At 45.0% G+C, this 14032-nt stretch overlaps 1 protein-coding gene across 1 annotated transcript; it reads right to left on the reverse strand.

Moving 5' to 3' along the window:
• Window positions 1-507: 507 nt before the first annotated feature.
• On the reverse strand, window positions 508-8763 carry LOC105279747 (loricrin). Its single transcript, XM_026971561.1, has 3 exons — window positions 6525-8763; window positions 1355-2363; window positions 508-770 (listed from the first exon to the last, which is right to left on the reverse strand). Exons 1-3 carry the CDS (start codon window positions 6604-6606, stop codon window positions 701-703), a joined length of 1161 nt encoding a protein of 386 aa, XP_026827362.1. The 5' UTR covers window positions 6607-8763; the 3' UTR covers window positions 508-700.
• Window positions 8764-14032: the final 5269 nt, after the last annotated feature.

The raw sequence follows: 14032 nt of genomic DNA on the forward strand, positions 1-14032 counted from the left end.
TACAAAATAAATAAATTACAGGCTCCGAATGTGGAATTGAGTTTCCTTGTCTTATACATTTTCCTTCCTTTTCGCTTTGCTTACGTATCTTCTGATATCGACGGAAAACTTCACGAGCACTCGCTTTCCCGTGGAAGCGCGTGGAAGCGTACGATAACACATTAAAAAAGAAAAAAAAGAAAAAAAAACATAAAACTGATATCATTCATTCGGCGAGTATTTTTTTTCTCGCTCACAATTTTTCCGACTAAGAACCTGTCGTTGTTAAATCCTTAGCGCAAAAATTTCGCAAATTTACGACGCGGCGAACGATTTTCGCGCGCATTTCCCGTTGGCTATTCCGTCAGATGAACATGTCCTCCAAGGGGGACACCAAGGTTTCGCGCGATTGTCTGTACAGTTATTCAGGGCAAGTCTGATGATAACGATGAGATGCTTTAGTCTCTTCAGTTGTCCACCACCACATCTGAGACATCTGGATAACCATGTCCATCAAAGACACTTTTCGATCAGAACTGAGCCTATCAAGAACCACAGAAGCCCGCTTCGTGATAACGCATGGTATGCAGAGTCGATCGATAGCATTGATGAATCTTGTTGTAACAGATCTGGTTTATGCCATCCGATTTGGGAAACCTGATGGGAAGCCGACGTGACTGAGCACGGAGATTGTTTCGCCACGTGTGAACACGTATCTGGATTAGTATTGGTATCCTCCATTGCTGGCGTAGCTCTGTCCACCTCCGCCGCCGCCACCTCCGGAGTAACCGCTGAAGACAATAAGAAGAACCATGAGGCATGTCTGATAGTTAAATGTAAAAATATAGATAATTAAGAAATAAAAAACACAGACAGACACAACAAATTTTCTTTTCAATAATAATGTTAGTGAAAAATAATTACAGTAAAACAATGAAACATCGCGAGAAGAAAGCTAAAACTTAAATTTAAGAGGACGTTTAAATTTGGCGTCACAAAGCACAAATCAATAATGTTTCTCGAATTACAAATTGAATAATTTATCCTGGTAATAGAGAATTTCACTTTAGATAAATTAGGTTTCAACCGATACGAATGAAAGATCGAAGTAATACGAAGAGGTCTAGGGCACATGTTAAAATCGATCATCTGAAGAATGCATGAGCAGTTAACGCGACGCGACGCGACGCGATCATTTTTTAATGAAACAAAACAAAACCGGTTAGAATCGATATTGAAAAAAAGAGTCCATTCTTTTACCTTATTATTTTATATATCTTATTTTATACTTATCTTATTATTCTATTATTTATATTTATTTTAATATTTTATACTCGAAGCATCATATCTGATTATTACAATTTTTTAATCTTACCCGCCGCCGCCACCGGAGTATCCGCCGCCGCCGCCGGAATATCCGCCGCCGCCACCGGAATATCCGCCGCCGCCGCCGGAATATCCACCGCCACCGCCGCCGGAATATCCACCGCCACCACCGCCGGAATATCCACCGCCACCACCTGAGTATCCACCGCCGCCACCTCCCGATGGTGCACCATACGTGGAGGACACTGATCCGCCGGAGTATCCACCTCCGCCGAAACTACCACCACCACCACCCGAATAACCGCCACCGCCGCCGCCGCTAGGTGCTCCATAGCTGCTCGACGGTCTGCCTCCACCTCCACCTCCGCCACCGCCACGCGGTGCCCCGTAGCTCGAAGAGGGTGCACTATAGCTCGAAGAAGGCGCTCCGTAGCTTGACGATGGTGCTCCGCCGCCGAAACCGCCGCCGCCAAAACTACCGCCACCACCAAAACCGCCTCCACCGGATGGTGCACCATACGTTGACGAGGGTCTGCTCGAAGGTGCACCATAGCTTGTGGATGGTTTACCGCCGCCGAAACCGCCGCCGCCAAAGCCACCGCTGCCACCAAACCCGCCACCGCCTCCGCTGGAAGGTGCTCCATAAGAGGAAGACGGACGTGAGGGTGCCCCGTAGCTACCAGAAGGACGAGATGGGGCTCCGTAGCTGGAGGACGGTGGCGCACCATAGCTCGTCGATACTCCACCGCCACCGAAACCTCCGCCGCCGCCGCCGAAACCTCCGCCACCGCCACCGCCGGACGGTGCTCCGTAGGTCGAAGAGGGTGGTGCTCCGTAGCTGGAAGACGGTGGCGCACCATAGCTCGACGATATTCCGCCTCCGCCGCCACCAGAGTAACCGCCTCCGCCTCCGCCGGAATAACCGCCACCGCCTCCGCCGGAATAGCCGCCACCGCCACTGCCACCGCCACCGCCGGAATAACCGCCGCCACCGCCGCCACCTAAGTTAGGCGTGCCGTAACTGGTCGACGGAGGCAGGTAGCTGCCCGAAACTGGCGCTGCAAATGATAATCCTCGAATTAGGATCTCATCTCTAGCAAATATTCTTAGCGGATACGTAAACCGCCTTTTATGCTTTAACGTCGGCTAAAAATTCGATTACTTTTATTGATATTACAGAAGAATGTTGCGCTAATCTTCCTCAGAAATTGCTATTCTTCAATTGTCTACTCTTCGACGCGCACACTTCCTGAGAACTTTTACTTTCTTGCATTACTGGGGACTTTTTATTATTCGCAATATCTCGGCGAAATTACCGCTAATGCAAATCATTTATTGTTTGCGGCATCGTTGATAGCGACAGAACGGTGAGCATGGGACTTTGACGGCAGCATTTACGCGGCTTCCTAGCAATCGCGAAGTTAGTGGTAGCACAAAGTAGGAATTAGAAAACTTCGTTTTCTCCTTCTGTAGAAATTTATAGAGAGATATCTGAGTTCGTTTCACGATAATGCTTCATCAATAAAATTCTATTTACAGCTTAATCAAATGTCGTTTTACGTTGACTGATGTGAGACTTCAATTAAAATAAATAAAAGCTCTTCTATAAAAAAGTTGTTAGCTCAAATTGTCAAAGTGGTAACGTGGTAAAATCAGACAAGTAAAACCGTATCGACATTATATTTTCATGATCAAAACAACTGAAATATACTTATTTATAAGAAAAGAACAAACACGGATGGAAAGTTAAGTTATTCGGCCTTAACTGGCGATATATTTGATCAAATTACAACGTTTCGACTCTTGGTTCGGGTCCTCCTCAGGTGATATTAATACAATCAGACATTAACTCGCTCTGTACAAATTGAATACAAATAGTGTTAAACAGTGTTACTAATGCAAAGGTAAAATATACGCTGATAAAATTTGAAAATATTGAAAACTTACATGTCACATAGTACAAAAAGTTCACAGATAAATAATAGATAAACATCGAAGCAATTATGTCGCAAAGTAAAAGGTAAAAAATTCTTTCTAGCGTAACAAATGAACATTAAAAGTCAAATCGAACACAGAAGACACATCCGCAAGCAATGAAAGTCAACAGCACAATGCCAGTCTATTTACGTGGGTCTTATTATGTTGTCATAGATATCCGGCAAGTTGTCCGTGTCGGTCTGAAGGACCGTTATTTATTTATAGCCGCGTTTCCGAAATCGCACTTCGATTCGCAAAGCACGTGACGTGTACGCGTTTCACGGGCGAAAGGGAATCACTCGCTCGGGCAAATCGGAAAATGAAGTGCTCGTATCGCGAAGAATGCTCTAATAAATCGCATCGTGCAGCACAACTGGCTACGAGAGCGTAATCAGACCGTGACCATAATTTTTTATCGAACGAAACTTCACCCATTCACGCGATCATCGATATCGGCTGATTCGACGTGTCGCGAGCGAACGATTTACGTTCGACAAACGCTTAGCCGTTTCACGACACCGACGCAATTTTCATGATAATCGCGTGTGTTGAATTTTTTACGTGCATTAACGCCGATTGAGTCACGCTCGCTTTCTTCGCGCGGCTGATGCGCCAGAACGCGAACGTCGCGCGTCCGATTGATTTATCGCGCGAGCGTGACGCTTCACCGCGAGGATTGAAGCGGCGATTCATCGCCGGTATCATTTATGACCGGGTCGGCAATCGCCAACTAAGGCCACCGAGTGACAGGCCGACCGAGCGTGTCAATCAATCCCGAATTAGCAATTCGCTGGTTGCTATTTGCACTTCTCTCCCGTATCCCATCAATTGTGCACGGACGGAGATATCCGATTCAATCTTGCATGAAAAATGGCATTTTATTGGTTTCCGCCACAATTTCAAGAGGACCATACAATTTGCGAACTTTGCCGACTTGAATAACGCTGGAATATACGATAACGATCGATAACGGATCGATAACGGATCGAATGACGGGCGAATGAAAGTTGGACGACGTGGACTAAAAGCGTAAACGCGAATAGGAAACGCGGGGAAATATTTTATTTTAGAGTAGAGTACAGAATGACACGTAAAACGTGAGATAGGGGCACACAAAATGAAACGAGACAAAACGAATTGTGATCAGAAGTTGCCAGTGCGCAGTCCTCGTTTCCTTCCGCGTTTATTTCAGCGTTTTGACGGTACGGCCGCGCGCGTTAAATGAGCGCGTTTCGTTGATTCTCACGGGAGCGACGACGCTTTGTGATAATTTGTAATACAAGCGCGGCTCCAACAATGGCCCGCGACAATGGTGCGCGGGAGGCGTTTATTACACGTGTTAACGAGACCGAGACAATCGCGACGTGCAAGAGTGCCGACGAAGTTTCGGCTTAACACGCGCGTTCTCGAGCTCAAATCACGCTAGATCGCAACCGATAGCGACCTGATTTATATACTGATTTTACACGCTACGCGCAATTTGCTAAAAGATGTCGGTCCGATAACTCACATCGCCCTAATGCTCGACTATTTCAGGCTCGGCGCGCACGGTTTCTACTTTTTCGCGCGTTCCGATTTCACAAATTCGTCTGCACTACTTCTAGAAGGCGACTGCGAAAGAAGTAACGTGGTCGTTGGAGGAATTAAGTAAATTTACTGAGGGTGGAAAGAGAGATCAAATTATACGATAATCACGGTCCGCGATATTGAACGTCTCTATTTGAATAGCGAGAGATTGCCTGTTTTTTTTTATCACGAGTACTTAATTGATATCGCTTCGTGTGAAACTTATACGTAAAATAGCACGCCACAAAATAGCTTGAACTTTATCGAAGCCTCACATCGATCCGAGACGCAATTGCTTCGCGAAACGTTCTAATCCGCATTCTTTGGTGTATCTAATAAGAAAATTTAATAAAGATATTATATTTACGCTCGAGAAGTGTCAAGAGCGATGCGAAGAATCTAATCTCTCGCGCGTCGCTATTTAATAATAATTAACTTCTGTTTTATCCTAACCGTAACCGTCTTATGCGAACGCATAAGAGGAAGATAATATCGAAAGGAAGTTACCTTTTCAAATTATCTTGAATAATTAACATTCTGTGAATTATTTTGTGAATAACATTCAATGCGCAACTCTCACAATCTTAATAAAATCTGATCCCAATTGTAAAATCTCGATCCGAATCATCGCGTGATCTTCATTTATTATCCGTGCAAGAATAAGGTATAAAGCATATCGCGAAGGAAGATTATTATACTTAATGTCCTGGCGAACTTTCTAATAAATTCTCCGAGGTACCCGGTCGCTCAAATTGGTCCCGGCACTAATTTAGTCGCGCAAAAATATTACGTGACGGGCATGTCGCGTAATGCAGGCGTTAGCCGTGAAATTAGTGTTGACCGAAGCATTAAAGTATGGCACACGTTCCTCATAATACTGTCCTAATATCGTACCTTGTGTTTTCTAATAAAAATGATACTGCAGTGTGGTTCTTGTGTAACGATGAATTAAATGTACAATATATTAAAAAAGTGGACGAGAAGAGAGAATACATACGCTGTGACGTTTTAACATTATATAAATGTCGGTGGTGAAAAAAATCTTTATCCTGCTCGAAATTGTTGATGCAAAACTTTGTCTCGTATGAAATAATACCGGATATTTTAATGTTGCTTTTATTGTCGTGGAGAATATTAACACGGTAACAGTAAATGATTAGTATGAAAATCACCGATAATACGAAAAATAAGTTGATCTCATAAATTAAATATTAAAATGTTTTCCCTTCCAGTGCAGAATTAATTCTACTACTGTTGTTTGCTCCATATTACAGGAAGCTGAGAACTCTTTCCCTTGATCAGAATGTTTAAAATTCTGCTGGTACTTTCAACTTTTTTGCATATATTATGAACGATAAACAAAGATTATGGAATTTAGTAATGGCTTCCGGATGGATACCGCGTTCCTTGACAACTTTGTGCCGACGTTGCGCAAACATTGCTCCGATACCAGCCCTGATGATGCAAACTATAATATTTGCGAAACGTCGGCACAAAGTTGTCAAGGAACGTGGTATCCATTGGAAGTCACCACTACTGACGAAACTGATAGCCGCGGAAGCCTCAAAGTCAAAATTGGAATTTACTTTAATTCGGAAAATTTTAGCAGCAATTTTAGTTCACGAGACATAAGAAATTAATTTGAATATTCCCGGCTTTTCCCTTTTTCCTCTCACCTTCAGCGTGAATGGGCCTCAAGAGTAGAGCCGTCGCGGCCAGCGCGGTCGCCAGGGGGACCCAATTTCTCGCGGGCCTCATGGTTGGGCCAGCGGTCGAACCCTCGTGGATAGAGTCCCTCGGTGCCGGGTCGCACACGCACGAATTTAGCCCTTTGCGTTCCTCGCGGGCTTCTCCTTTCTTTCTCGCTCTCAGGTACCGTCGCGTAGTGCAGTAAGCGTGATGATGACACGGAAATTGAAACGAAAGGAAACAGATACGCTCGAGACGCGACGGCGACGCGGCCTGTTCTCGACGCACCCGTGCGATTTCGTCTAACGTGCTTCAAACAGTGTGCATCTCGCTTATATAGTCGCTCGTCTTTCGGAGAAAGTCCTCGCCGGGAGTGCAGGAGGATGCTACCGGCCAGGTGAGACCCCGGGGGGAACTGCGGAGGTGGGTGTGCGACGTAAGGGACGAAGAGGACACGGATGGACGAACGGATACCGCGCGAGGAATCGCACGCGGTGGGGAATCGAAGGACCACTGGAAGGATTGGCGATGCCCTGTGCCCGCGGTTGACCCTGGTCAGGCCGTTAATGAGAGAAGAGGCGGCCCTTTTTTCGCCATTCGCGCGGGCGAACGTTCTCTCGCGAGGAGCTTGGCGTCCTCTTCTCAGCGAGAAATCTTACGCGCGCCGGCCAGCACGCTATGATCGGCCTTGCTGTCATCTGGCTCTGATGGAGCAGAGCGATCATCGAGAGTGATACAGCATCAGCTGAGACTGTCGACGCGCGAAACACGTGCGCCAAGTGGCTTCACGATTCGGACAGATGAGAAATAAAACGTTCCACTTCGTGGGATCGATCGGCTCGCTCCTCGGAACGGGGACGTCGCAAGATCGAAGAGACGCAAGATACTCGAGCGAGAAACTCCGACGAGTGAGCTGCAATTTTAATAAAGCACGGACAGCAGAAAAGTGCGGTAAATCGCTGTGATTTGTGTGACGACTCACAGTGAATGGCTGTGGCCGTAAAAGTCCTGTAATCCTCCTTGCGCATCGCGAGGATAGAAAGTCTCGTATCCTTTCTTGGGTATTCTTGAGTAATAGTTTGAGTAAAAGTGTCTCGCACGCATGATAAGGCACGTGCGATGAATATCACGTGTTAAATAACGAGTCGATGAAATTAGTACAAGTCATTGATTTACGAGGACGGTGCAACGCAAGCTGGGTGCGCTATGAGCCGCTCATTTCAGGAACCGAACTCCCGCAAGCGAGGTTTCGAAAATCTTCAGCGTCACTCCTCGCCGAGACTTCCTTTCTCCAAAACGCGAGTCTATTGGGGACCATCAGTAGGCGGGTAACGTGCGATCGAAAATTGCCCGCTCGTTATTCGCCGCACGCGCAGCTTCACTCGTGGAGCACACCCATACACCAGGAACTCGATAACTAAATCAACACAAGATATAAACATATCCCCGCTAACGTCGTCAATATTCGTCCCGGTTCAAAATTGAGTAATACTTGAAGAAGAAAGCAGATCGACTTTATAGCTAAATATGTACGTTTTATTTAACAAATAGCTGACACGATCGTTAAAAATATTTAATAGGGTCTTAGATTACACTTTGGTTCAGGGAAAATTTAATAATCTTAATAAAATGTACACGATGGGGTACTTTCGTCCAGGTTCTTATAATAATTCCACCTTCGCGAACAAGCGAAACGATTTTACGAGTCGCGTAAGCGCAGCGGGTACGCTCATCGCTTTAAACGCGAATGGCGCAACACATATAATACAATCAATAATAATTTGTAATAGCGGCAGTTCGTAATTTGGGCTCCACTCCGTTGCTCGTTATCCGAGCGGAGGCGCAATATCGCGCGTCACGGCCGAAGTATAATAGCTTAATAGCACACGCGAAACAAGTTGACGAGAGGAGAACCCGAACCGAGTCGTGTTTGCTTGTTATGCGCGAAGATTAACGCGTGTGTCGTCACGAAATGGTGATTAATAAAATAGCAAACTAATAAGTTATGAAATGTATACCCGGCGGCAGAATGCTCGAGACGTTCCTAGTTTAGTAATGTCTCGCATTTATTCGTATGTAAGTCAAAGTTGTGTATGTGTGTGTATGATACTTAGGAAATAAATATGTGATATTTTCATATTCATTCCTATCAAAGATGAGAACATTTTTGTTCCACCATTTAAGATCGCATTTAAGATTGTTATATTAAAGTTTGATTACGCGCTTTATTTAACGACGTCGTAATCCTGTCTTCGAATCAATTGGAAACGTAAGTACGTGTCGTAAAATATGCAAAATGTATAAATCGCAGATATATTAACGATACGAGATTTGTAAACTGTCGATCGTCGCCTCAATCATCGGTGATCGATTCAATTAGCGCGCGTGACAGACGAGTCACGCCGAGAGAGGAATCTCCGCGAGCGCGAAGTTCACGAAACGGTCCTGACACCTACGGTGCTCTCACCGGTTGTTGCTGAAAGAACTGCCGTGTTGCTAAATCGACGATTTATTATTGCTCATGTAGCAATAACGCGAGCGCACGGCACGAGATGCGCCTGTGTCTGCTACGACACATTGCGGTAATAGGAATCGTTGGCCCGGTTCCCGATCTGCCAGTTGATTGATCATTGCGACATTGCGGATGCCGCAAAAATGTGGGATCCACTGTGTTACTGCGCGACGATCAATCGATCATCCATCGACAGTAACCAGCGGGTGCATTCCTCTCGCACGCTTCTTTCCGAAAGAAAAATGCGTTGCAATCTAACAGGCTTCATTATGTTTACAGTAAAGTTAAGCTACTGCAATAATTATATTATATAAGTTATATAATCGGATAGAACTTTTCCAATTTATATTTCTCGTTACTTTTTTTAAATAATAAAAATAAATTGTGACGCGCGATAAAATTTTCTCGTGTACGTAACTTCTTTTGTTTTCTTTAACATTATAACATACTGATGCGTCATTGATGATATCATGCAAACGTTCAAATTGAAGACTAAAATCTATCTCTTTTTCTCATCTCGCGCCTCGGCCGTTAATTGACAGGAGCAGCTGTAATTACAACTGATCATGACCAACTGCACTTCTCTGCCTCCCTCTCTCCCTCTACGGGATCCTTCGAGAGGTGCTGAATTAAATCTCTCGATCTGGCGATCCTACATCGAGGATCCCGCACTCTCGTTGGATCCGATTTGCATGCGGGCTCGGCGGCGAACGGTTTCTACGGCCGCGCGAAATTACAGAACGGCTATTCAATGCGTTCCAAGAAAGCGCACTATTGCCTCGAGTGACTTTTTTCGCCGTCATTTATCTACGCCGCATCGTGGCGTTCTGCGATTGAGAACCGCCGATTGATTCTCGTATTCTCTGGCACGTTTTCTTTGTTAAGCAATGTCCCGAGTGTCGCGAAATATTTCGCTGGTGTATAATAAGTTCTTAACAATTCGCAAATTTCAGCCGGACCAGCTTGCGATCGAGACGTTCGCAGCCACCTAAATGTACTTGGATCAGCTTCAGCGTCCTCAACATCGGGATTAAGTTCCGCGAGTCCCCGGGAAAATGTGGGTCGCATCGACATCGACGCATCATCAATGACAGGTTTTCCCTCCGCGCGCGCACCCGCGAAGATATGCGGGAGATACGCGCGAGATCGTGACGCAAACGCATCTTTCGGTAATCGAGAGAGGCCGCGCTGCGCGCCGCGGCCGCGTGCTTCCTTGTTGGCACAAGTATTTTGCAAGTGCAACACTCTCGTTCTCTCCTCGCCAAGAGGAAAGCGCCGCTGCGCAGTTTTTCCAGCAGTTTAGACACGCCGCGATGCCGCGACGCCGCGAATGCAACAACCGCGCGAGCGCACACACTCCGAGGGGGGGCCCTCGGAGGGGAGAACGAGGGGACAAAACCGCGATGCAGTTTGCCGACGGGTTCGTGCGGACGGGGACCGGCAGAAACTTACAGTAAGAAAAGCGAAAGTCACGTTCGCCGTCGCCCTCCTTCGTCTCCGCGATCGCGGAGCGCATTGTACGCGAGCGCATCTCTGTGCCCTAGATAATTAATATCCGTGGTAGCGAGTGGCCACCATTTTGTATGGCCGCGCCGCGCGCGCGAGCGCAGCGGTGGTGCATCATCGTCTTCGAGGAGCGCGGCGGTTGTTGCCTCACTTCACTGCGCCGTCGAGCTAATTGATTAAAGGGATCATCATTATTACATTGGCGTGCGATACGCTCTCGTGCGGAGCCGAGCGATTTTCTTGCCCCTCGTCACCCCCCCCCGCGCATGGGGGGCCCCCGACGGCGTTTCACAACGGATCGTCGCGGATCGTTATGACACGCCGCGAGGGATCGGCACACCTGTTTGATTGATCCACTTCAACATAGCCGTCTATGTTCATTCATTTTTCCGGCCTGGGAGTCTGGAACGCGGCATGTCCAGATATCGAGATATCGAAATATCGGTCGGCAGTGCGCAACGCGAACGCGACGCGTAATGAGCGTCGATGATGAAAGCACCCGCGCGCATGAATGCTACTCTTTTTTTCTACATAGATATGTTTCTAATTGGCTGTGCATATGTATTGCACTGTCTGCGACCAGATATGTTTGCAATGAGTATTCATACCTGAATACGATCTTGGAAGCATCTATAATCGATTTTAAAATATGCTTCAATGACGAATGCGATTAATCGCGTTTGGATAATAGAATAGAATTTTTTTGGCTTCATCAGAAAACTGAAAATAGAATTTTTTGGTTCAATATAGCAGTTGGATTCTATAATGTCTTTTTTCCTGTCTGTCTACTTTAGCATTTCGCGATTCTTCACGTTTCTCATTAATTGTTGCAACAAACTGGCAGACGCGAAAAAAGCATATTTCATCGGCGTAGATGATAGCTTCTGTTTTTGCTCAAATAGTATTACGACTACCTATTTCCGTTCCGTGGATTCTCGTTTCGGCGAATTAAAAGATTTGCCAATCCGCAAAGTTAATTGATTTTTGCTTGACGAGTTTGTTATATTTTCATAGTCCGATATACGTGCTGTCATTGTTATTTCTATTCGCGTACCTTGTGATTTATAATGCCGTTCATTCATGTGTCGCACCATGTCTAAGCTCGTCATCAACGCCTCGGCCAGATGGCGCGTATCGATTGGCGGTCGATTCCGCTTGACCCGAATCGGGAAAACAGAAAAAATTGAATATCGTATGATACGTATGTTTGCAGCTAAGAACAAAATTCCCCTCGAGGCTAAAATCATGCAGAATCATCAAACTCATCAGTAATTTCAGACACAACACACACATTCTTCTTCTTCTATGTGTGTGTAATTCTTTGTCTATCTGTTTGGGTATAGATTTCTCGGCGACGAAGTTTCTCCAGTGAAACCTACTTGTATTAATTAATATAAACAGAAATATTCTGCTCTTATACATATATTTTTATATTATTATTATATTTTATATAATTTTATATTATTCTATAATTTGTTTACAATTATTGTGAGATGTAACTTATTCAAAAACGATAAAACTTAAATATTATTTATGAAATGCGTGTAGTTTGATGTAATTTATTCAAAAACGATAAAACTTAAAAATGATTAATGAAATGCGTAGTCAAGAATAAAGGCATGAAGAATGAGCGTTAAGCATAAAGCTAAGCATAAGGCGTACATCCACGGTGCTTCACTCTCGCGTTCTGCATAATGAATCTTTCAAGACAATATTCTTTCAGCGAGTAATGCATATGTACACGCGCGATAATTAATATGCGTGTAATAACAATGCATTACCGTAACACATAATTAGGCGCAATCTCGACGAGGTACCTATTTCCCCGCGATGGCGTAACATTTTTGCTCTTAAGGAAGCGGCGTGAAGCAAAAGAAGGTGGCATTTAGCAGGAGCAGGCCTTCCGCCATTCGGATCACTATGATTAACGTTCAATTATCTCGGCTAAACTGTAAATGTGTTAAACAGCAATGTTTCCGGGTTTCGTAAAACTACGCGACTTTCGTATAAACGCCGAGTGACTGCCGTGTAACGTGTTACTGCGAAACTACGTAAATCTGCAGATAATTCCTAAAAAAGGCAGGACTTTTTAAGTAATTTAAGAATTCTAAGTAATTTCCATTTATTGCAAACTCCATTTGTTGAAAAGGGAAAGGGGGAGAAATTCTCTCACATAAATATTGTTGTAATAAAAAATAGTTTGCATGCGTATACTTAGCGTACGTTCTGCGCGAGAACAAGATCCCAAGTGACGAATGATGATTATTCAATCACCGCAGACCTTCAGTTATCATCGGTTACTCGTGTCTCTTAAACGCTATACGCTTGAAAGTGTCGTAATGTACAGTTTTTTTTAGACATCGCGAACATTTCATTTCAACCCGAGGATTCTTTTGAGTCAGTCATTGCATCTCGCATGGAGATTCGAGATCAATAAAATGATCGATAAAAACCTGATCCGATCTTTGTGTTCGAAATTTATCAAGGCCGCCTCTTACTCTACGGATCTCGTTCATACATTTATTCGTTCGAGGACAGAGAAGGAATCCAATAGTTCAAGGATCTGTACAGCTGACAATCAAAGAACGAAACACCTCGTCTACAATTATGTGTACTAAAAAAACAGATATTGATTCCGCACTGAAATAAAAAAATTAAATTCAGTAAAATTGAACGTGGAAACACAAGAAATAAATATTAAATTATTTATATTTAGATCTCGTATCTTTTGCTTGACAAGAAGGATACTTGGGTAGTTTCTTCGCTACCTGGGACTTGTATCTTCGCAGTTTTAATTCTCCCCGTGGCCATACAATTTCTACGAGCACCTCCCTTTTTTCTCGTATATCTAAATCTTCTTCTTTGGGTTCCTCAATGTGTACGAGCGTCCTTTCGCAACGCCTGCCGCGACGTCGACGTGAGTCGAGTGGGTCCTCTTGCTCCCGCTCCCCCCACTTCACATCACGGGCAATTAATCCGAAAGGTCGGCCTCCCGTCATAATAACCGTCACGGGACCCTCGGAGAGCGAAGACATGATTTATTCAGGTGGATGAGCGAAGCAACTCGAAATAACTTGATGTACGTCGACCTTCCTCCCTCGTCCCGTTCCCCGTTCATGGTTCCCCCTTCTCGCTCGGCCGAGACATGATCTACATGGGGAGGGTTACACACATCGGGACAACCTAGAACTGCGCCGTCAGTAGGCGACAGGTTCACAATTAATTCATTTGCTACACGTGGTGGTATCGATCCGATTATCGATCGCGCGCACTACGAGCGGCTCTCGCAGACCATGTGACACAGTACTCATGAGTACACTTGATGCAGGCTGCATCATGCAGCTCGTCAAGTACATGCGCCAGCGTAATCGCGACTTCTCCTATTTTAGTAGCACACAATTAGTTCTCTGTCTTCTTTCTCTGTGCCTCCGCTTCTTAATAATTGTTTGTACATGTACGTTGTCCCACGATGATCCA

Source organism: Ooceraea biroi, chromosome 7 (assembly GCF_003672135.1).
Source record: "Ooceraea biroi isolate clonal line C1 chromosome 7, Obir_v5.4, whole genome shotgun sequence".
Classification (NCBI taxonomy): Eukaryota; Metazoa; Arthropoda; class Insecta; order Hymenoptera; family Formicidae; genus Ooceraea; species Ooceraea biroi.